At 43.4% G+C, this 24,944-nt stretch overlaps 1 protein-coding gene across 4 annotated transcripts in view; it reads left to right on the top strand.

The window, feature by feature from the left end:
- RAPGEF1 (Rap guanine nucleotide exchange factor 1) overlaps window positions 1-24,944 on the top strand; it is a 190,326-nt gene that overhangs the window by 110,806 nt on the left and 54,576 nt on the right. For all 4 annotated transcript variants that reach the window (XM_072632772.1, XM_072632771.1, XM_072632770.1 and 1 more), the window contains 6 exons: window positions 3,703-3,791; window positions 4,987-5,142; window positions 5,744-5,867; window positions 7,529-7,712; window positions 10,723-11,229; window positions 24,445-24,632. In XM_072632772.1, the coding sequence (XP_072488873.1) occupies window positions 3,703-3,791; window positions 4,987-5,142; window positions 5,744-5,867; window positions 7,529-7,712; window positions 10,723-11,229; window positions 24,445-24,632 (1,248 nt within the window). The remainder of the gene's footprint in view (window positions 1-3,702; window positions 3,792-4,986; window positions 5,143-5,743; window positions 5,868-7,528; window positions 7,713-10,722; window positions 11,230-24,444; window positions 24,633-24,944) is intronic.

Here is a 24,944-nt window from a genome sequence, read left to right as displayed (position 1 = left end):
AATATTTGAGACTAAATTAGATCAAAGATGAAAACAAGGAGATGTCACAGAAGTTATAAAGCATGCTCTATTTGTCACATTGCCAGAAAATCCTCAGAAAATACATTTTTGCTTTGTTCTTAAAATGTCATTTACTTTTGTTCCTTTTGCTGCATTATCGTGCTTCCTTAAAAAAATTACAGCAACCTCGGTTTTAGTGTCTGTCACCAACTTTTATAGCTTGCTCTGAAGGAGGGGCAGCAGAAAGTGAAGGAAAAAACTTTAGGAAATGCCCCAGGAACACAGATGTAAGTGTGCATAGGCACGTAGGCTATTAGGTAGGATAAAACCTGAGCTGAAAGGGACCTCAGATGCTCTGTAATCTAAAGAAGGTATCCTTTGTACAGTATCCCTTGCAAGTAGTCATCTGATCTTCACTTAAGTATCCTAGGCAAAGAGAAACCAAGGCAGCCCTTCCAATTTTGGGTAGTGCTAATTGTTAGGGTGTTATTGCTGACATTTCCAGTGGAACTCTTTTTTCCTGTGGTTTCCATTCATTACTTTTCTTCTTTCCTCCTGACCAGCTCCCCCAACCCGCATAGAACAATCTTAATCCCTTTTCCTCCTAATAGCCTTTCAAACACTTACAAAGATGGCATCCATCCTTCTCTTGTTGGTTAAACTTTCCCAATTCCTCTAGTCAGTCTTCTCTTCCTGTGACATGGTCTCCAGTGTCCTCCCATCCTGGTCACTTTCCTCTTGGGTGTAGGCCTGGTGACTTGAATCACTGAGGAAAACTATGTGTGTTCCCTTAACTCATTTAGTCCATCCAATGCCCTCATCTTACAGATGAGGAAAACTGAGGACTGGAGTGTTAAGGTGACTTTCCTAAGGTCAGAGCTTTCAGAGACAAGACTTGAATCCAGGTATCTCATTGGCAATCCAGTGTTGCTCTCTCCTCAGTGCAGTTACCAGTGGGATTATTCAGATTGACCAGTAAAAATATATTGTGGACATATATTGGACTCCATACTCCTTTAAGCATGTCAATTCCATTAGCTTACTGGTAGGAACACTAGAAATGCATAAAGGGGACAAAGTTAAACCTTGCAGGCCAGCTCTTTACAAATTTAACAAACTCTTTCTTGTACCTACATGTAAAGCAAGAGCTTGAGCAAACAGATGGGCATGTCATGCCCTCAAGGTCAGCCAACTCAAGCTGTACCAGCCTGACAAAAGCAGCTAATTCTGAAAGAACTGTACTTGGCCTTGTTAATGCTTATGCATCTAGTGGAGCAAAAATGGGCAACAGTAACTCCCTGGAGCTCTGCTGATGCCCCGTGACCAGTGGCTGGAGTCTTGAAAGGCCATGTCAGATGTGATCTGAGTATTCACACAGAAGCCCCCGTGACTGCAATGATCCCTAAGGCATCCTATCATTCAGCAAAGAAAATACAGGCAAAACTCTACATGTCTGGTTTCCTCAAGCATGGAAGTTACTCAGAGAGAAGACCTCCAGGTTTTTTGTTTTGTTTTGTTTGCAGACCTTCAATCCCAGACTAGAGAAAGGGTGAATGGAGATCACCTTAGAAGTCATAAGGAAGGCTTGTATGCATGTGCATGACTTTCTTTGGTTCTTCTCCCATCCCTCAAGAAGTAGAATCCCCAGCTGCTTTTGCCTATCTCTGAAGGATTGGCCGCCTCTTATTTCTAAAAGAAACACAGCCATCCCTGCAGGACCAGACCTTTGGGATGGAGGAAAGATGTTAGCTACACTTTATCCTGTCCCTCTGACCTTCCTGGAGAGAAGGTGGCTTCCCCTTAAATGCATATTGGGGCAAGGGTCATGCTGTCCTCTCTCATGATCCAGTTGTACCCCCAGTTAGACTGTCCTTTGCTCATCCCAAAGGAAAAAACTCCTCCTTACAGCTCTGACCTCTAATGAAGTTTTGAGACATTCTTTACTCTCTCAATAGATGTGAATAGGAACCCTGCATTTCATTGCTCCCATGTGATTTAAAAGGCTTTCCTATGCATTTTCTGACCCCAAAACATGATTAGGACTTGTACAATAACCTCAGCCTGGTATACTTTTGATATGGAGTATCAAATACTCTGATTTGATAGTTCCATTTTTGAGCAGAAGTGACTAGAATTCATTTTTGTTGCTCTTGTAATAGCTTCGTTGGCTGGCTCCCTCTTCCTCAGGTGGCGTGGGGAAATGAGCCATCCTTATTTGGATGGCTACTGGGCCTGTACATAGCATGGGATTATCATATCTTTATCTCCTCCTCTGCTGCTTTAGCTAAAATACTCAGAAATGTAGTTGTCCTTTAAGGGTTTATAAAACTTTAATGACTCCTAGGGAAATATTAACATTCACCTCTTCCCCTTTCTCCTGCCAGTGTCTCCCCTTCTAGAATGGGAGAGTAGCAGCTCCAAATGCCTCTCTTGAGTGAAGCCTCATTCTAAGGAATGTGATGGCACATGCTCTGTGCTTTTGTAATTGAGGTTAATTTTATAGGTCTTCACCTAGGGGCCAGCTTGCCACTCCATCTTCCTTTGGCCCATGAAAAGGATTTTGTTGCCATTTTCTTCACATATTTTTCTTCTTAGTGCATGTTTCTGCATGTATGCATTCATAGGAGCATAGAATCAGAGTTGAAAGGGTGATCTCCGGTTATCTAGTTCAACAGTCTTATTTTGTAGACAAGAAAAATGAGAACCAGACAGGTTGAATGCCTCACACATGCAGCACATGGCAGAGCCAGGCCTGGCATAAAAAGTGAATGAGAAATAAGGTTAGACTCTGCACTCAGAAACTGAAATACCAGTCCCTTTCTCCTCTGATTTTCTGTTAAGATTCACAAGTGCTGTTACTGTCATTGTTTTATTAATGTCTTTCCATGATCCATTTTCCATTGTCCATTCTTGCTCCATAAATGTTTCTAAAATTATTTTTTTTCCCTAGAGGTAAGAACAAAGGTTGTCAGAACACTCTCCTCTTTCCCTTCCAGCGCATGTGTGTCTACGTGTACACACACACACACACACACACACACACACACACACACAGAGGCTCTGGAGTCATCAGACCTGAATTCAGATGCTATCTGACTTGGGCCTCAGTTTCCTCAGCTGTAAATAAAGTGTTCAGGCTAGATAACCTGTGGGATCCCATCCACTTCTCAGTCTATGATTCCTATAGAAATGTGACCCACTTCCTCTCTTATCCTTACTCAGAAACTCCAACCACCAGCTCATAGCATGGACACACGCAAACACAAACATCGTAATCTCAAGACTTTAGGGAATCAAAGATTAGCTCCGCCCTACAAAAAGACTAAGCATGCCTGCTCCAAAAGGGAGTCATTAAGCATCATGTTCCTCTTTTTGGCTTTTAGAAGCAGCAGGCTATTGCTTCTGAGAAGCAGAAACCTTTGTGCTTTGGAAATTTTTTGGCTAAAAGAATAAAATGGGTATTTTCAGAGGGGAGATTTGGGGAGGAAGTTCAAGTAGGTACCTATGGTAATCTCTTTATGGTGTCAAGCAGTATTTGCCTTTTGGAACACTGAGGGCTAGAACCTACAAAAGACATTCAAGTAGAAAGGAAGACCCTAAAACCTTAGCTTTTGAGGAAAGGTTGGCTGGATGATAATAGAGAGGAGAGAAGAGTTTCCCATCATTGATGCCTGTGTCATGACTTTTCTATTTTGGATTTAGGAACTTGTCAGACTCACAATAGAGAAGCAGGAGCATCCATCTCCCACGAGTCCAGTTAAGCCCAGCTCACCAGCCTGCAAGCCTGACAGGTAAGCTCCTCAGCCATGCTCTTAGAATAGGGACTCCATAGGCAAGAGAGAATTGGTAGCTAAAGTTGGTCCTACCACTGAACATGAAGTGTTTTACTTCTGATTGAATGACCTCTTTTAATCTTACGTTCCTAGATCCGTAGCTCAGGATAGTGGAAAGAGCCAGGGACATGGAATTCAAGCACCTTGGTTTGAATCCCAGCTTCACTAGCTGTACAAATTCTTTACCCCTCTTAGTCTCCGTTTCTTTATGTAGAAAACATAAAATGGTACTCACCCCATGTATGTCACCGGATTGTGATGAGGAATGCCCTTTGTAAACCTAAACATGAGATATACGTAGAATCTGTTTTTATTGTCATCTATCTAGAAACGTACTGCCCCAAAGGGGATACAGAAGGAGTTTTGAGTGGTGCCTGGCCATGAGTATTTAGGAAGAGGCCTTTAGAAATTCATTATCTGACTGCTTTGTTTGACAAACATTCTTGAATTTTGGATGACTAACATCTTTTTTTTAAAAAAAAGTCTGAGGGTGTTATAGGTGTGATTTTTTTTAGTCTGGGGCTTTTTTTGGTTTTTGTTTATTGAGGGGGATGTCAAGGAAATTGTATCGCATTATTAATTGTACCAGAACAGTTGGCTATATTATGGAAAAGTTAAGCGCTTTAGTTGTATGTTTTAAGCCATTTGGCAATTTGTGCATATAAAATTTTAGAACCCACAAAAGCTGAAAAGGTATTGTTTGCTAATTTTACAGACAGGGAAACTGAGACCCTTTTAGAGAGGGATAACAGGGCTAGAACTCTACCTTCTCTCCTCATTCTTAGCCCCACATCCTTCTTACTATGCTGTGTTGCCTCTCTCTAAAAAGACTCTGATGGTTTGTCCTAACCAGGCACTTTTCTTTCTTTTCTTCTTAGTGCATATTTCTGTGCATATGCATTCATAGGAGCATAGATTCAGAGTTGAAGGGTGACCTCAAGTTGTCTAGTTCAACAGTCTTATTTTATAGATGAGTAAACTGAGGCCCAGACAGGTGGAATGCCTTACACACGTAGCACCTGGCAGAGCCAGGCCTGGAGCCCAGGTCCAAAGTGCTTTTCCCTGTTACACTCTGAAATTATTGACTGTGATACCCTGAAAATCCATCCACCTGGATTCTCAATAACCCCTATCTCTCCTTTAACTTCTATAGCCAACCTGAGCTCCCATTGACTGACCGAGAAATGGAGATTCTCAACAAGACAACTGGCATGTCCCAGTCAACGGAGCTGCTGCTTCCCGACTCCACAGATGAAGAGGTTGCTCCTCCCAAGCCCCCCCTCCCTGGCATCCGAGTGGTGGATAATAGGTAACATGACCCTCATCAGCCTCCTGTTTTCCAAGTTCTTCTGCAGCCTCCACCTGCCACCATCAGCGCATCGATGGCTGGAAAGCCTGAGTGATGCGGGTAATGTGACTTGGCGAAGAAGTTAGATTTTGCTTGAGTTCCTTGCTACTTAAAAGTTGGGCCTCATGACTTTGAAATGAAATATTCATTCGACATTTTCTCTACCTCTTCATCTCAGCTGTGTGAAAGCTGAGGCACTTGATTCTGAGTGAAGAAGAGTCCCTGATTTGGGGTTTCTTGTTATTTATAGGGCTTCATCTGGCAGAAGTGAGAGTCACAGTTAGGCGTGAAGACTGGATTGTGAAGTTTTGACTTCACAATGTGGCTGATTTATCCAGACTTTGGCAGAGTATTTATGATTGCGTTCTGCTGTCACTGGAAAAGTTTTCCAGCTTGACTTTGTTGCATCTGGACACGTTAGTGGGAGAAGAATTTTGGGGGCCAATCAACTTATGTCAGAGAAAAGGAATATTCTTGTGGGTGTTTTTGACTACTCAGAGTAGACGTTCTCTTGCTTCTTGCTGGGGTCTCTTAAGAGGCATCTTCTTCTTTTGTTTTGCAGTCCTCCGCCAGCATTACCACCCAAAAAGCGGCAGTCAGCGCCATCCCCTACCAGAGTGGCTGTGGTAGCACCCATGAGTCGGGCCACGAGTGGCTCCAGTTTACCTGTTGGAATCAACAGACAGGTAATAGTGTTGCCGCCATGAAGAGCAGGAGATGGGATTAGCTTTTGGCTTGTGGTTGTTATGGAAATGGCCTGTGGCCACCTAAAAAGACCTTAACTAGAGAAACTTTGTGGGATCCTCCATTTGGAAGTGGAAGGCACCTACAAGATCATCTGCTGTTTGTCTCCTCACTCTCCTCCCCTCCCCGCCCACCATTGTATAGATGAAAAAAAGGAACAGACAGATTAAGTAATTTGGCCAAGGTCACGCAGGCACGGATTTAAACCCTGGGCCTCAAGACACCCTGTTTTCACAAGGCATTTTTCTGCCTCTCCACTTTCTACTAAAAAGATTTATTTAATTGACTTTGGAATAGGGACAGGCAGTTAGGTGGCACAGTGAATAGAGTGCCAGGCCTGGAGTCAGGAAGGCTCCTCTTCCTAAACTCAAAATCCAGTCTCAGACACTTACTAGTTGTGTGACCCTGGGCAAGTCACTTAACCCTGTTTGCCTCATTTTTCTCATCTGAAAAGTAAGCTCGAGAAGGAAATAACAAACCACTCCAATATCTTAGCCAAGAAAGCCCCAAGTGGGGTATTGAAGAGTCAAACACACTGAAATGACTGAACAACAGTAGCAAATTACTTTTATATCTTTGTTTCAATAGGATTGGTTTCCTTTGCAATCCTATGGATTTAATCTTATACATTTAAGAACATTATTCTAAGGAGGGATTCATAGACTTCACTAGACTGCCAAAGGGATGGGTCCATGACACAAAACATGTGCCGAACCTCCTGCTTTAGAATCATAAATGCCATGGAATTCTATGGAAGGAAGCCTCAGAGGTCAGACCTGACCTCCCCCTTCCCTTGGGCAAGACTGTGTAATGAATCAGAGAAGCACAGTATGGTGGAAAGAGCCCCAGACTTGCAGATCAGGGACCTGAGTTCAAATCCAGATTCTACCTGCTTTGCACTCCCTTGGAAGAATCACTTTGTTTCTGAGCTTATTGTCCCTTTTCCTGAAATGAGGATAATTCTTAAACTATCCAGTGGCAGTGGAGGTGGGAGAAGTATGTTGAAAGCGCTTTGTTCATCATATAAGTGGTAGATATTATAGCCACTTAAATGTTTATAGGCACAGTGATTTTTCTCCTCTCTAAAGCTTACGAGGGTCTTTGAACATCATTGTGTTTAAAAAATTCTTCACCCAGCAGCCAAGCTAGTGACGAACCTCTCCACACTTAGCCAACCTAGCCCTGAATCACAGGCCCATAGTCTGTCACTGTACCCATGTTAGAAGGCCTTTCACTTGGGGAGGAGGGGGTGAACATGTCAGTCAACCAGTAAGCATTTTTGCAGCATCTGCTGTATTCCAGGCACTGATAATTCAAAGAAAAAAATGTAGTTTTTTGGCGTAGTTTTCAGGAACTCAGGATTTCCACCATGGCATAATACGGCACCAAGGCAGTGTGTTGTCATACAATTCTGACAACCTTCCTTCTGTAATCTCTTGCCATTCCTATTTGTAAGAGGGGGAAGAGGGAGGGGACATCATAACCTGGCTGCTCTCAGGAACTTTCCCCTCCTTCTTTGTGAGTTCCCCTGCCTTTCTCCTTCCTTATTAACAAGTGCTGTTTCTCAAGAGTGATTTGAATTTGTCCTCCTTTCTCACACAAGGACTTTGATGTGGACTGTTATGCACAGAGGAGGCTATCCGGAGGCAGCCACTCTTATGGTGGGGAGTCCCCTCGCCTTTCCCCGTGCAGCAGTATTGGTAAGCTGAGCAAGTCTGATGAGCAGCTGTCCTCCTTGGACCGGGACAGTGGGCAGTGCTCCAGAAATACAAGCTGTGAAACACTAGGTGAGTCCATGCTTGTGTTCAGCTGGCTCTGACAAGTCTGTTGTATAGCTACTAAAGCCAGAAACCTCTGGGTATATAGTTTGCCCTTTGGCAACTTTTCACTGTCACTATTGGTTTCTATACCTATAGTACAACCCATTTATAATAAGACTGATGAAAATTAACAGTCCTATTCCTTTGGGTCTCTTTCCTCCCACATTGGCTCATGGACTTGAGAATTCTGCCCCTCAGATTTTGTTGCTTCAGCTTTCACGTACAGCAAAGAAATTTCATAGGATCATTAGATATGGTGTTGGAATGGACCTTAGAGCCCATCAGGTTCCTTCCCCTTGTTTTGTGGATGAGAAACCGAGGCCAAAAGAGCTTAAGTGATTTGCCCAATGTCACCCAGCTAGGGTGTATCTGAGGCAGGATTTAGATTTGGGTCTTTCTGACTCAAAGTCCAGCATTCTATCCATCATGCCTTGTAGCCTCTCAATTTCACACTCTGAGTCGGATTTTATGGAAGCAGAAATTAGGCTGCCACTGTGCCAGGTGTCACCAAAGTCTTAGAGCAATTTTAAGCTTTAGTAGTTCTTTAACACTTGTTTGTTTATTGTTTATGTATTTATGTAGTTATTATTCCTATGTTTATTTATCTAAATATTTACTAGCTCTTAAAATTTAAATTACTTGAAGACTTTGGTATCATCCTGTGTATCTCTATATTTCCTTCATTCAACAAACGTTGCCAATTTTGCTAACAGCAGACTGACTACAAGTAGTACCACCATCATGAACACCACTATGATCATGTTTATTTCTCATCCACAACACAACTAATCAACGAGAATGTATAAAGCACCTACATTGCCCTGTGCGAGATTCAAAACGTGGCTCCTGTTCCCAAGGAGTTTGTGATCTAGTATGGGAGGTAAGAGGTGTATAGATAAATCTACTTCCACTTAAAACATGCTGAGTTTCTCATATTCTAGGCACAACTCTGTTCTGAGATCAGAGGAGAGGAGCAGACTCTTTAGAAAGATCTGGTTCCTAAAGTGGATGACATTTGACCATGGCCATTAGGAATGAGTAGGCTCTCCAGAGATGTGAATGGGATTGGGGGAGGGAGGATTCCTCAGGTGCAAGGTATAGCATGAACAGGAGAGCCTGGGGTGCTTGGGGAACAGAGGAAGCAGGATGGGCATGAGCTCTACTTTGACTCTTTCCTCTCTGCACTCAGTTATTCTACTCTGAGGTCTGTAAGTATGCCTACAGGATCAAGCTTATCATCTACTTGTAGTGGCAGTCCTACTATCGGTGTGTCATGTGTTTTACTTCTAAAACTATAACCCATCTTTAAAACTATAACCAATCTTTAAAAATCTTCTTCTAAGGAAGCAATAGAATACTGTGGGACTTCAGGCAGCACTGAAAACTACTGACTTATTTCAGTGGTAGCGGTAAAAAAAGTTGAAAAACTATTTCAGACACTCTTTGCATTTGGAATGGATGAGATGCCACTCTATCAGCATGCTGTATATTACAGAGCAGTTAAACCAGGCACTTTGGAGGAGCACATGTTCCATGGGGTAGTTACCCCTTTGACACTTTCCATAGTCAGTACTGGTTTGCATGCCTATAGTGCTGACTGATTCTGTAACAAGGGGATGGCTGAAAATAGCAGCAGAAACATTTTCTTCTTCAGAAATTGGAGGTGCTAGGGGGGAGGTGAGAGGGAAAAAATGAAGCTCACTCTCATCACACTTGGCTCAAGGAAGGAATAACATGCACACTCAATTTGGTATGAAAATCTATCTTACACTACAGGAAAGTAGGGAAGAAGGGGATAAGCAGGCGGGTGGATGATAGGAGGGAGGGCAAATGGGAGGAGGGAGCAATTAGAAGTCAACACTCTTGGGGAGGGACAAGGTCAAAAGAGAGAATAGAAGAAATGGGGGGCAGGATAGGATGGAGGGAAATACAGTTAGCCTTACACAACTTGACTATTATGGAAGTCATTTGCAAACCTACACATATATGGCCTATATTGAATTGCTTGCCTTCTTAGTGGGGATGGGTGGGGAGGGAGGAAGGAAGAGAAGTTGGAATTCAAAGTTTTAGGAACAAATATTGAGAATAGTTTTTGTATACAACTGGGAAATAAGAAATACAGGTAATGGGGTATAAAAATTTATCTTGCCGTACAGGACAAGAGAGAAGATGGGCATAAGGGAAGGAAGGGGTGTTAGAAGGGAGGGCACATTGGTGGAAGGGGTAATCAGAATGCGTGGTATTTTGGGGGGAAGGGGAGAGATGAGAAGAAAATTTGGAATCCAACATTGTGTGAAAATAAATCTTAAAATTAATTAATTTTTTAAAAAGAAAGAAATTGGAGGTGCTTCTTTTTACAGATATCTAACTAAAACATATTTGTTAATTTGATAAAGGGGACTTTTAAAGTTGCTGTGTGGAGCCCAGGTTATGGGGTCTTTCATCTCCAAAGTCAAGGGTTCAGTGGTATCAACCTCCATAAAATATTCTTGGACTCTCTGAACCTTAGTTTCCTCATCTGTAAAATTAAGAGAATTAGATTAGATCAGTAGTGTCCAATTCAAATAAAAAGAGATCCCTGCAGGCCACATGTTGACTTAGAAAACCACAAATTAACATTATCTATGTTTTATTGAATTTTTATTTATTTTGTTAAACATTTCCTAATTACATACTTATGGACTTAATGAACTCTAAGGTCTCTTTGAAGGATCTGTAATCCTGTAATGTAAAGAGAGTATATAAATGGGAGATAGTGCTATTTTTTTCTTGGCAAAACATACCACCCCAAAAAAAAATTTTTTTAAGCTGCTTCATGGATGGAGCAAAGATTTTTTTCTCTCTCAATATCTCAGGAGTTTGTAAAAAGAGGGTAGGGTGGTGAGAGTGGTAAAGGGGATTGCAGAGGGGAAGGAGAAAAATTGCTATTAGTCTCTTGAGTAACAGATACATTTGTTTTCCCTATAATTACATGTAGATCACTATGATCCTGATTATGAATTTCTGCAGCAAGACCTCTCCACTGCTGACCAGATAACTCAGCAAGTAGCATGTAACCTTAGCCCATTGCCGGAATCTGTTGGTGAATCTGGCTCTCCTTTCCATGGACGTGCTTTCCAGCTGCCACCAGGCAACTCCCCACAACCAGAACTTGGCAATCCCCTGCCCACTGTGCATCCTACAGACATGCCTCCTGCCCTGCCTGAGAAGAAGCGTAGGAGTGCAGCCTCTCAGACCACGGACAGCTCCAGCTGTAGAGTCTCTTATGAGCGGCACCCTTCCCAATATGACAACATCACGGAAGATGATCTCCAGAACCCAGGCTCCCTCCAGCCAATATCTTTCACGCCATTTGCTGCTGTCCTCCCCTTCCAGCAAGGGGGCTCTTCAGCCCCTGTTGAGTTTGTGTCTGATTTTGCTGCTCCAGAGTCAACAGGTGACTCCGAGAAACCGCCTCCTCTACCTGAGAAGAAGAACAAACACAGTAAGTTTTGGATGAGAATGTTTGTGAAAGTACTTTGTGAACTCACAAATGTAAAGTGTTATCATCATTATTTTCTTTCTTACCTCCCTATGTTCTTTCTCTTTCCTGCTTGATCCATGAGAGTGACCAGTTAGTTCTGCAGGGAGGCCAAGGTACTAACTGTGCCTTTGCCTAGAGGGCCTTTATTGTTCCATGGGCATTAATCTGTGTTAAGGAAGACTCAATACCATTGAAGGAGAATTTATGGAAGCGTACCATGTTTTATAACACAAAAAACACATAGGATCTGAAGCCTGAAGACCTGTATTCGAAGCTAGACTTCAGTTTTCACCACATGGATGAATGACCCTGGGAAAGTCAGGCTTTAGTTTTTTCATTTGTCAAATGAAGGGATTGTGTGAAGTGATTTCCGAGTCCCTTCCAGCTCTGAGTCTGTGAGGTAGAAGATCTGACTTTGAGTCCTGGCTATGCCCCTTACAATCATGGATGAACCTCTGAACTTTCTTATTAGATTTCTCAGACTATAAAATGGAAATAATATTTCTCGTTTCTTGGAGTTTTTACGGAGAAAGGCCTTTGTAATCTATAAAGCACTATTTAACTATGAGCTTTTATCATATAAATTTAAGATTAGCTGGTAGAAAAGAATACTAATTTTATTCATTTTGTTCTAAATGACCTCCCTGGGAGGGAGTGGCTAGTAAAGAAAATACTTAAGTCTGAAAGAGAGAGAGAGAGAGTGAGAGTGTAAGCATTTAGGCATTTTATTAAGCATCTTTTATGTGCTGGGCCCTGCAATAAGGATTAAGGATAAAAAAAGAGGCAAAAGACAGTCCCAGTCAAGCAGTTTGCAAGCAACTAGAGGAAGACAAGCAAGCAAGCAAACATATACAAACAAGCTATATACAACATAGAGAGGGAAAGCAGTAGAATTAAGAGGGGTTGGGAAAGAGTTCCTGTAAAAACGACACTTTAATTGGAACTTAAAGGAAGCCGAGAGAGAGAGAGAGAGAGAGAGAGAGAGAGAGAGAGTAAGTGTGTGTGTGTGTGTGTGTGTGTGTGTGTGTGTGTGTGTGTGTCTTTAATTACAAAGATTCATGGATCAGTTATTCTGCATTTATTCCAAACCTGATGTAATAGAGCATGGTGGGAGAGCTGTTTTTTTATGTGTGAAAAATGCCTGATTGACTTCTTAACAAAGGAACAAAGACAGTATAGTTCAAGTTGCAGAGTCATCCAACAAACTCAGGAGCGTTTTCTTGGTTAATCATATCTTCAGAGAAATCATAAAAGTGCCCCTCCACCAAGCACTTGCCTCCATGAGTATGTCTCCTGCTCCTTTAAGAATGGTATCCAGAATGGGATCATGGGGCCCAAAGAGACCTTAGGGATCATCGTGTCTGTTGAGACTTTGGAGGGGTTAAGTGACTTGCCCAGGGCCACACAACTCACCAGCATCTGAGCCAGAATTCAGACTCAGGTCTTCCTGACTTCTATACCCTCTGCATTCTATTACCTAACTGCTTCTTCTAGTTCTTTCTGCTGTAGATCCAAAGAGTCATGCAGGGAGAGATGAAAGGGCCTTCAGAAGTCATCTTAGTCCACCTGCACCCCATTTTACAAATAAGGAAACAGGCCATAGAGGGGAAGTGGTTTGTTCAGGGTAACACAGGTAATACATAGCAGAACTGGAATTCAGACCTGGGCCCTTTCTACTCTGCCTCCCATAAATCCTCTGTTCCTAAGAACTGTGAAACTAAGATGTTACCAAAGGACATAAGGAAGATCATGGACCATGTCTTCAGCTGTATCCAGAATGATTTGCAGTTTTTAAAAATTTAAATGAATCCTTGATTTTGGGGTAGGAAGGGTCCTTAGCAATCATTTCTTAGTTTCAATGATTTTTTTTCCAGCATTACACACAGGTAAGATGAAAACCCAGGCCTCTTGACTCCTAGTGCTCTTTACACCAGACCCTATCACCTCTGAGATGGTGCTGTTTGAACTATTTTTAGTAAGATGTGCACTTTGAATGGTCTTTCCAGTATAAATTACAGATTCACTCTCATCCATCCACCTGATTTCCACATACACCAAAAACCTAGCCAGAAGCAGCTGTTGAGGCAGTGGGTGGAGTGCCAGGCCTGGGGTCTGGAAGACCAGATTTCAAATCTGACCTCAGGTGTTTGCTAGCTGTGTGACCCTGAGGGGGAAGGATCATGTCTTTTTTCTGCCATGTTTCATAGACTATTAAGGCTAGAAAGGACCTTAGAGACTCCTTAGTCCATCTATCTATCATACACAAGAGGAAGCTAATACTTCCAGAGAAGAAGGGACCTGCCCAAATACATGGTGCAAGGCCAAGTTCTCCTTGACTCTCAGTTTAAAATCCATTTCACTCTACCCTTCTGTCTCCACCTTAGCAGGTTAGCTCATAGGATCATGAGACTTTATAGACTGATTAGTCCAGCATTTTACTTTATAGATGAGTAGACTGAGACCAGGAAGAGGGAAGGAATTTGCCCAAGGTTACACAGATAAGTGGAAAATCTGAGATTTTAAACTCAAGGCTTCTGATTTTAAATTCATTACTCTTTCTAGCACACTATGCAACTTCTTCACTAATACTTATGTCCTTTGCAATAGGCATTGTGGTCTGGAGGTAGAACCAATTTTACTTGAGAGCTGTTTTTCTTATATATCTGCAGCTTGAAGCTTTGGCTGCAAGCAAGTGGCCCCATTCTGTCATGGAAGTGAGGAAGCTTAGGCAGTTGGCCAGTTCTTTCATTAATATGGGGAATATGAATAAACCATTGCTCTCTTCTTCTAAAACAGCATTCTTAGCTGTCTTTCTTTGTCCTGTCACAGTGCCCTCTAAAACCTTAACATATCAATCAGCAAGCATTTATTAAGTGCTAACTATGTGCCAAACACTTTGCTAGGGTCCGAGGATACAAAGACAAAAAAGAAACAGTCTCTGCCCTCCAAGAACTTGCAATCTCTCAGGAGAGCCAATCAGTCCCCAAATGGTGGTCATTGACCCAGCCAGTTTGTCTGTTGATTCAGTTACAGAAACAGAGAAAGGAGGTGGCATTGTCCAGTCTGTGTTCTACTGTGAAGACTGACCCAGCATCATCAGTGTGGGACAGAAAGCTATCTGAGTTATAGTAACACAGCATGACACAGTGGATGAATAATGGGCCAGCCTTAGATTCAGGAAGAAGTCCTGGGTTCGAGTTTCCCTTTTTTACCATAGTGACCACCTATGTGATCTTGGGCAAGCTGCAGGGCCCCAGGCAGTAACCCCCTGAGGCTTTGAGATACTGATCATATGCTGATCTGCCTTGGTAGTGAGAGTTGCTGCCCCCCAAAAGTGGATTTTACTGATCACAGTCTTAAGCTAGAATCTTACAGTGTAATTCTGTACTCCCTGCAGCTCAATCCAGTTCCCTAGCTATATAGTACAGGTCTAGTGTTAGGTTTCAGCGATACTGAGCAAAACAAAGTAGGCCTTGCCCTCAAGAAGCTTATATTCTAATAGGATACAACCTATACACAAGTCAACACAGAGGAGTTACTTAAGAGGCAGCATGGTATGGGCAGTAGGTAGTATGTTGGACCCTGAGTCAGGAATATATGGGTCCAAATTCTGCCTTAGACAGTTTCTTGCTTTTTTACCCTGAGGCGAGTCACTAAACGTATCTGAGCCTTAGTTTTCTCATCGTAAAACCGGGGTAATAATAGCATGAGGCTCAGGTTTATTGTGAGAGTCAAATGAGATAAAGCATTTTGCACACGTTAAAGCATTACGTGAATGAAGCTAATATTATGGTTGTAAAGAATATACAAGGTAATTTCTAAAGGGAGAAATGCTACTAACCACAGCAATCAGGAAAGCCATAGTTTAGGAGATGATACTGAATTGTGCTTCAGAGGAAGCCTGGGATTCCCCAAGGCAGAATTGTGAAAAGGCCTTTGATGCATGGAGGGACCACTTGTCAGACGCATGGAGTTGGGAAATGGAATCTTAAACACAGGGAACAGTAGCACACCAGTTTGTCTAGGATAGAGTGTTTGAAGGGGATTAGTAGTAATATGAAATAAGACCAGAAAGGTAATTGAGAGCCATATTTATGTGAGAAGCAGTAGGAAGTCATTGAAGGTTTTTGAGGGAGGAGAGAGAGACAGACCGACAGACACAGAGAGACAGAGAGAGAGAAGTCAGATCTGTATTTTAGGAACATCAGTTTGGCAGATGTGTAGGACTGGAGAAGGGAAAGGCTGGAAACAGCATCATTCTTGGAGCAGTACCTGTTTGCCAGCACTACCATTTAGTTTGCAAACATTTACAAAAACAAGTGCTGTAATCCAGCTTGAGATGTGAGGTTGCTTGGCAGGACTGATGGAGGACGCTCGTCCCCAATCACACATTTTAATGGGTAATGCTTTTGAATCACATATTGTGCTGCCTGACCGTGGGTAGTACTGAGAAAGATGTCAGCAGCCCCCCATCTGTCTGTTTCATTTCTCTTGTCTGCCATGGAGTTTCCTTCCAATGGAAGGCCCTCTTGGTCTTCCTATTCTCTTATCTTCCTCCTGATTGCACCAACTTCTGCTTAATGGAGTTTCTGAAGCCCATCTTACCCTCTGTGTGTTATGGCTTGTTGGCTGGTTCAGCTAGCAGCAGCCCACCTTCTAGAAAAACGTGACACCCTTGTCCTGAATTCTGGTGGTAGTCACCACTTCCCCTTTCTTACAAGAAACCCTTCCATGTTCCCTCCTCAACTTTCCACTTATGACTCTCTTTGCCCTTTTAGCTCCAGTGGAAGAGAATTCTCTTGGTGCAAGTGAATGACTTCAGGAAATAGATTACCTTTGCAAACCTCCTATCTTCTCTGGCTTCCCTCTCTGTGGCCAGTTTCAGGATTAAAAGTTTTAGCATTTTTCCTTTCCTTCTTCCTGGCTCCTTCTCACACTGACTCTGAGACCAATGGTAGGAGCTATCTACACATTTAAAATGTTCAAGGGAGCAAAATAATAGAGATCAAATCAAAAATGCTCTGGATTGGGAGTCAGTGGACCTAGGTTCCCTTCTAGTTCCAAATCTTATGAACCTAACAAAAATGTTGCCTTCCAAGCTCAGCTTGAGAGGTCTTGCTCATCTCTGTAATCATCTCTATGGAGCAGGCCCCTTCATGTAAGAAACCAAGGTTTCTCCCTTCATCCAAGAAACCAGTGCTAGGGTACTCTGGCTGTTATAGGCCAGTGATGTAATTTCCCATCTGCTTTTTGAATCGATGCCTCATTAAAAACCACAGCACCAGGGGGAGGGGTCTACAAAGAGCCATCCCAGGAATGTTTCCATTTTCTCAGTCTTCTACTACAAATAGGAGTGTTTAAAGACTCAGCGTGCCCCCTTTTAACTTGTCTCAGTCTGCCGTGCTGAATTCCAGGCTCCCATTCCTTTCCTTTTCTAGCATTCTTCTAAACGTAAAACTGTAGACAGGGATTGCAGTGCAGCATGGTTGGAACAGACACATGGTGTTTACTATAGACCCAGGCACGTGGTTTTGTTCCTGGCTTGTCAGAACTCATCTTGTTGGGCATTTGCCTTTTTGGAAAAGGGAGAGATACCCCTTTGTGAAAACAGAAGCAGAGAGGACATAAGCATACTTTTTTTTTCTTTACAGGTAGAGGTAGAGTCTTTATTCTTTATGTCAAGGGGGCAGTTTGGGGGCAGATAGATGACACAGTGGAGGCTCAAGAAGACTCATCTTCCTGAGTTCAAATCTAGCCTCAGACATTTACTAGCTGTGTGACCCTGGGCAAGTCACTTCACCCTGTTTGCCTCAGTTTCCTCATCTGTAAATGAGCAGAAGAAGGAAATGGCAGGCTACTCCAGTATCTCTGCTGAGAAAACCCCAAATGGGGTCACAAAGAGTCAGACACAGCTGAAAACAGCTGAATAAGGACCAGTTATACAACAAGGATCAGTTACTGTAGGAGTCTTAATAAAAGGATGAAAATTTTTAAATTTTAACTTTTCCCTCTCCCTAGGGGATGTGTCATTCTCTATTGCTATTATTCAGGGTGCACACTAAGTTGGGTGACATAACATGTTTTAGCCTTTTTTACACCTGCCTTACACCAGGCCAGCATGTTGTAGTAGATAAGGTGCTGGGCTTAGTGTTCGAGAGACCTGGGACCAAATCCTGCTCTGCTGACACTTACTAGCAATGTGACCATGGACAGATTTCTTAAGCTCTCTGGACATTCAGTTTTCTCATCTCTAAAATAAGGATAGTAGTTGCTTTTGTGGTTGTTGTTGAGTCATGTCCAACTCTTGGTGAGTCTGTTTTGGAGTTTTCTTGGCCAAGAAACTGAAGTGGTTTGCTATTTCCTTCAACACATTTTACAGATGAGGAAACAGATGAGACAAACAGGGTGAAGTGACTTGCCTAAGGTCACACAGCTCGTGAGTGTCTGAGGCTGGATTTCTGAACTCAAGAAGATGAATCTTCGTGCCTCCAGGCCAGGGCTGATGACTTTCCACTGATACCCCTCCCTTAAATCCATTTCAGTGCAAGTCAAGACATCACCTTCCTGATGTCTTCTGGAGCAAAGGATGAACAACAGCTCCACCCACTGCCCCCTAAATGCCCAAGGAGAGTGGTACCTAGAACATAGACCTCACAGGGTGACCCTTAGGCTCAAGTGAACTGTGGGGTGGGCAGAGTGGCACATGCCTGTAGTCCCTGCTTCTGGGAAGACTGAGGGATTGCGTGAGGTGCATTCTTGAGGTCAGGAGTTCTGGGCAGAAGCAAGCCCCCAGGGCAGAGGACCACCAGGCTGCCTGAGAATGGGCGAACCAGCCCAAGTTGGAAAAATGGAACAAGTTAAATCTTCTGTGCTGATCTGTCTCCAAAAATAGAGGAAAAGAAGTTGGTAAAAATACTCTGTGAGCTTTAAGGCCATACGTGTTTCTCAGGTGTGAGAGACAGTGTGTCATAGGGAGAGAGGCAGCTGTGGAATCAGGATGAACTGGACTCAAGTCTCATCCCTGGCACATGTTGGTGAGGTGACCCTGGCAAGTCATTTAACTGCTGAAAACATCCAAACAGCTCTGAAACTCTTAAATTATAGTTTCCCGTCTGTCTTAGCAGAGGGAGTTTCCTCTCTGAAACTAAGGGGAAATTCATTTTTTCTTATCTAATCTTTTTCTTATCTAAGATCGTAAGTGTAAATTTAAAAAGCTAGGCATTTTTATGATTATCATTATTGTTATCTTCCTCATCATTTTAAAATTAACTCAGTTTGGATTCAGTGTGCATTCTCCTCCATTCTCATCCAGTATTGGACCCCTGAGATGAGAATGGAGCCAGTGTTCCAGCACTGTGGTAGGGGGTACTCTACCTGAAGCTGTCCCATGGTGCTGAACTAGGAGGACGCCAGAATTCCTACCCTGGTCCTTAGCGGGTTGGCCTTAGCCAGGCTACTTCATTTCTGTCCTCCCTTTTCCCTCATGTTGATGACAGAGATAACAGTTCTCCCCTGCCTACTTTACAGGGTTGCCTTGAGGATTACAAAAGTGATGAAAACCATTCCTTACATTTCAGCAGCACTTTTTGGGAGTGGGGGGAGGGGAGAATCCAGCACTATTTACACCTAAGCCTTGTTCTCTTTTGGATAAGCTGCAGAAATCAAGAAGCCACAGCTCATCAGAGAGCCGGGCACTTCCTCCCTAGGCAGGCGTTGGCACACTGGAGTCCTGGACAGGCTCCAATTTTCATAATTACGGTCTGCCAACCTAAACTCCCCCCTCGGCTTCAAGTGCCCACTACAGCTCCTTCTGTTGAGTCATCTAAGTGATGCCTGCCAGGGTGTTCTTGAGCCTTTGTGGGAGGGCCCCTTTCACACATGTCAAGTCTGCTGCATTTCTAAAAGACTGTGAAGTATTACAGCTATCCTTTGCTTGGGCAGTGATGGGTTTCTCCTGTAGAGAAGTCCTCTCTCATAATGGAGAACCATCTTGTTTGGTGAAATGGTGCTAGTGATGACGGTGGTGATGATGTATGACACAGAATGCCTTTAATACATTATCTTGTTGGATGCGCTATTATTTCCCCTGTGTTTTGGAGGAAACCAGAGCTCAGATGAAAGAACTTGGCCATTGTCCCATAGCAAGCTGATAGACGACTGAGGTAAAATACCAACTCAGGTCTTTCTGGCTTCAAGTTCCATGCTCTCTACTCATGGGATCATAGATTTAGAGCCAGAAGGGACCTTAGAGCTCATTGAGTACAGGCCACTCCCTTTAAATCCCCACTTTTACAGCTGAGGAAATTGAGTGAATACATGAGGTGACTTTACCAGAGTCCCATAGCTAGTAAGCATCAGAAGTGGAATTTGAACTCATGTCTTCCTGATTCCCCATTCAACATTCTTTCCCATGTGCCACTCCTATATCTTTGTCCAAAGGAGGGTAATTGGTGGTACTTTAAGATAGCCTTTGTAGGTTCTGCCTTCCTAAAACATTATATAGCCAGAAGCCACGTTTGGGATCAGCCTTAGAGCTTCCTCAGGTTGAAACTGGCCCAGGAGTTGAGCTTTTGTGTTGGCAGGATCCACAAGGCTGAGCTCACATAATGGGGACGCCATCATCTGCTCTTACACCACTGCCCTTTATTGTAGAACTCTGTGCCCTCCAGATGCTAAAAATTGTCTTTTTGTGTTTGAAAGGAGGCTTTGAAATCAGTCAGAGAATGTTCCGTGGACACCTGGAGCCACAGGGGAGCCAAGAAAGAAAAAGAGAAGCTCCCACTCGTCCTAACTAACCAGCTCAGAGGGGCTGCCCCTTGCTCATTTCTCTAAGCTCCATTTAGGTTTGTGATTGAGCCTCCTGCCTTTATGCCAGCCTGAAAATACAAATTCACTTGTCCTGTTTTCAGACATGAAAAAGATTACTTGAAGTAGTTCCCTGGAGAGAAAAGCCTGTTTGATTCACTTCTGAATTTTAGCTCCATCTGAGAGGTGGTGGTGTTGTAGGAAGGGGCCTGGTCTTGGAGGCCTCAAAATCCTAGATATGTGTGAACCTGGTTAAGTCATTTAGCTTATTCGAGCCTCAGTCTCAGTCTCCTCTCCTGTAAAATGGGTATAATTATGATGTTAGCAATGCCTTCATCACCAGTTTGTTGGGGCAGAAGTACTTTGGAAACCTGAAAGTATGTTAAAATTGTAATGGTTATTGTCATCTGACAAAGCCCAGCTCTGAAGTGACCAAAGATTAAACCACTTTGGTTTTTTTTTAATCTAATTTCTTTCCCATGCATTTCATCACTTGAAATGCCCATACTGTAATTTAATTTCTATTCCCTAACAATTCTTGAGCCTCTTGGGAGCATAGATAAAGAGCAGGAAGGAGCCTCAGAGACCAGCTAGTCCAATGCTCTCCTTTTGCAAAAAAGATGAAATTGAGCCCCAGAACAGTTAAATGCTTGTGTCTACAAATGCTGACAGGGTGTAGTAAGTAGCAGAGCCAGGATTGGAATCCAGGTCCTCAGATTCCAGGGCCATTCATCTGTACCAAACTACCTCCCTATATGATAGTGCCTCTTCTGCCTCCTTCAGCCAGCGAGGGTGACCCCTGTATATGAACCTTAACCAGCCCAGATAGAGGCCAACAGCTTTTAGCATTCTCATTCGTAGTAGTATTCTGGTTTTTGTTTCAATTTAGCTCGTTTGTGTTATAGTACTAGACTTTAACCCTCCTCCTTACATTGCCTTCTCATCCAGACTTGCAAATACCTTGAGCCCAAATAGCCAGAGTAATTACATAATTAGGAGTTAAGTACTTAAGTAATTTTTTAAAAAAGCTGAGTCTCAATCAGACAAAGACTGGGCAGCCCAGGTTCTCAATCCACAAGTACTGATTAGGTGCTTCTGCAGGATAATGTGCCAGGGTATACAAGCAAACCAAAGAAACTATCTGCAGGCCTTCTCTGGCCATAGATGAGGTAGGTCTCTGGTTCCTGCCACTTGGTAGCTTGGATCCCTTTCTTTGTTATGGTAAAAGCCTAGCCACAACCACATGCCAAAACCTGCCTTCTTCAAAAAGCCTGTTCATTTGCTAACCTTGAGATCCTGGCTTCTCAGAGAAACCCTCCAGAGTCTGCCGAAATGGATTTGGGTCTGTAGAGGAGAGAGCTGTTGAGCTTGTAAAGGCTGATGAAGCGCAAGCTGATGCCCTCATGTGAGGGCTTAGGGCTTCTGCATCTGCTGTCATATTGGGAAGGGTCCCCAGGATGAGATCACCCTGACAGATGACAGCTGAGCTCTTTGTTCTGATTTCTCACCTCCCCAGGCAAAATCCACTGGGTTTTAAAACACCTCCTTTGCTGTATATCACACTTTGCAGAACAAATAAAGACCTGGCCGCCTTTCCCGGCAAGCTGACTCTTGCTTCAAACAACTACACGATGGAACGGGGCCTGGTGGCATTGGTACTTGATGATATTCACAGTTTGCAGTTTAATGCAAGCAAAAGGTTTTCTGAAGGGATTTTAGGGAGAAGGACCAAACATGCATTTAAAAAGTTTACTTTTCCAACTCTTCCCTTCTTCTTAAGGCATTCCTGTCCTTCCCAATATGAAACTGATAATCCATATTAATTGGTCAGGCAGCATTGATTAAGTGTGTGGTCCAGTGCTAGGGGCTGGCAGTAGAGAGCCAAAGTAAGACTGCCCTTACCCTCAAGGAGCTTATATTCTATACAAGAGACAGCATATACATATTTATTAACTAGTATACAGACTAACAGAAGCAGGATAGGGACCAGAGCTGTGATTTCCTCAATATGAGAAGCTCCTCAATGCAGAAACTCCCCCCACCCATTCAGCTCAGCAGCTCCTCTCTGCCTTGGAGTCTGAGCTGCCACACTGATTACTCTGAACTCTGGTCTTCCTGGCTTTGAGACCAGCTTTCTATCCCCTGTGCCAGGCTACCTCTCAAAATAAAGACAAGTTCTTTAGAGGAAGAAGGCATTGGCAGATGGGGAGATCCAGAAAAGCATTTGAACTGAACTCTGAAGGGAACAAGCGATTCTAAGAATCAGAGGGAAGAAGGAGAACATTCTAGGCCTGGGGACAAGGAGTGGAATTTGGAGTGTGAGGAACTGTGGGAGACTGGTTTATAATAAAGCAGGAAGGGCAGGTTGGGCCCAGGGCTTGTGAAAGAGCTTTAATGCCAAATGGAGACGTTTTGTTTGATCCTCGAGGCAGCAGTGACACACTGCGAGAGCCATTTATATACAGGCCTTCCAGGTTGGCAGAGTCTGACACCCACCCTTGGAGCTCTCTGCTGTAGGCATTATTTTCCCCATTTAAGAGCCAGCCTGAGAAGGGTTAAGTGACTTGCCCAGAGTCACACAGGGAATGTGCGGCAGAGGCGGAACTGGAAGCCAGGCCCAGCAGCCACCTTGTCCACCCCCCGTGCAGAGCAGGGCCACAAGTATTAGAGGACTATGGGGCACTGTTTTTACAATTTTTCTTTATAATAGCTAATATTTATAAGTTTTAAAAAATACATTCTCTATAGGCTGTCTCATTTCTGCCTTACATGAACTCTTTCAGACAGGTGGAATGAATTTTATTTTCCTCATTTTGTAGATAATCAGTAAACATTTATTAAGTACCTGCTATGTGCCATGCACTGTGCTAATAAGTGCTGAGAATACAAATGGAGGCAGAAGGAGAGACCTGACCTCTAGGAGCTTCATATCATTGGGTTAAATTAGGCAAAGAGCGCTGAAGTGATTTGCCCAAGGTCACACAGCTAACAAGCATCAGAACAGAGAATCCCAATTCATTGTTCTTTCTGTTACCTAGTAAACACTTTATAAGGCATGTTCCTGCTTCAGACTGAGGAGAGCTTAGGATCATAAATTTAGAGAGGAAAAGGGTATCTGAGGTCTAGTCCACCTTTTATGCCCAGGGGAAGGTAAACTCCATGCCCAAAAACTGCCTTTTTTTCTTTGGGTTTACTGGCTACATTTCTCTCTCTAAGGTCAAGCCTTAAACCCAATTCACTCTGGAGCTCATAGACTGGACAACAGGTCTTCGCCCAGCTAGCACATAATAACTAAATAGTAATTATTCTCTTTTACCCAGGAACCCTGAGAGTCTTCCCCTCACAGTTTGATTTTTTTTTTATTAAAGAGGCCATTCCTTGAGTAACTTAAAGAAGTCTATTCATTGAATGGGTGTATCTCACTCCAGGTGAGAAGGTGATAAGACCTTAACCTGAAAGGACCAGGATTTCCCATTACATCCTGGACTATCTCCAGTCATCCTGATGAATATCAGGCCACTGGACCCAGATGGTTCAGGAGGAGAAAGTGAGGCTGGTCACCTTGCACACCCTCCCTCGCTCAGATCAAAGTCAATTGCAAGTCACGTCATCATCTTGATGTCATGGAATGAAGGACTAATGAAGGACAAACACAACAACAATGAAGCATGTCACGTGAATCCTGAAAGGGAGGTGATGGACTCAGAATAAGACATATTTTTTGGACATGGCCAGTATAGAATTTTCCTTTTGCCTTTTGCCTTCAACAACACAGTTGTTGAAAGGGTTTCCCCGCCTTGTTTGTTTGTTTTTTAGGAGGGAAAAACAGAGAAAATATAATTTTGTTAATTGAAACAAAATTTTTTTAAAAAGAATGATACTTAATTTCGCTCACTGGAGTCATGATAAATATTCAGCTTCATGCAGAGATTTGTTGGAATTCTTAGCATGATGTGTCCCCTCAACAATTTCTGAATTATACCTTTTAATTTGAGAGAGTGATATTAGGGTTTGCCCTTAAGCACTCTACCCTTAATGCTCAGCACCCCTCAGTCATCAGCAGTAAGTGCCGAGGTTGGAGGCAAATGCCTGTCATCCTTCCTGCTTCAGAAGCTGAAGCTGGTAGACAGCTTCTGGCTGCAATAGATCTAAAGCCAGCTGAATTGGTGTATGTGCTAAGTCTGACACCAATATGGTGAATCCCCAGAAGCCACAAGGAGGGAGGAACAAGCCCAAGCTGGAAAAATGGAGCAAATCAGGGCTGGCATGGTTGTCAGCATTGGGGTCAGCCCTGAGGGAGACGTCATGTTTCCAGTCTGGGCCACGTAGACAGCCCTGGGCTCCAAAAACAAAACGAACTTTGTTTTTCAGTGCTGGCCTACATGCAGCTCCTCGAGGACTACTCAGAGCCCCAGCCTTCCATGTTCTACCAGACGCCCCAGAATGAGCACATCTACCAGCAGAAAAACAAACTCCTCATGGAGGTCTACGGCTTTAATGACTCCTTCACCCAGGAGCTGGCCCCACCCCCTGCCTTGCCCCCCAAGCAGAGGCAGCTGGTAAGTCGCACCCCCTGGGCCCTGCCCAGTCCCAACCTGACAGCCTCGGTAGTTCCTGAAGCAAATGACTCTGTTCTCACTCTCATTCTTGGACAAGAATTTCAGCTCTGAACCTAATAGGTCTCCATGAGCTAGGACAGTCCTTGCACTCTGCGTGTGGTTCAGACCTGTGACGTCTCACTGATGTGTTTGGTTTGCTCTTTAGGTTCACTCCCAGCTAGCCTGCTGATAGTTTCATTTGGTGCTGTGATGGGGTTTGTGCTAGTGTGTGTACCAAGGACATTGCCTTTCTCTGCTGTTGCACACCTTCCC

This window comes from Notamacropus eugenii, chromosome 1, assembly GCF_028372415.1.
Source record: "Notamacropus eugenii isolate mMacEug1 chromosome 1, mMacEug1.pri_v2, whole genome shotgun sequence".
Taxonomy (NCBI): Eukaryota; Metazoa; Chordata; class Mammalia; order Diprotodontia; family Macropodidae; genus Notamacropus; species Notamacropus eugenii.
This window is presented reverse-complemented; position numbering and strand designations above follow the sequence as displayed.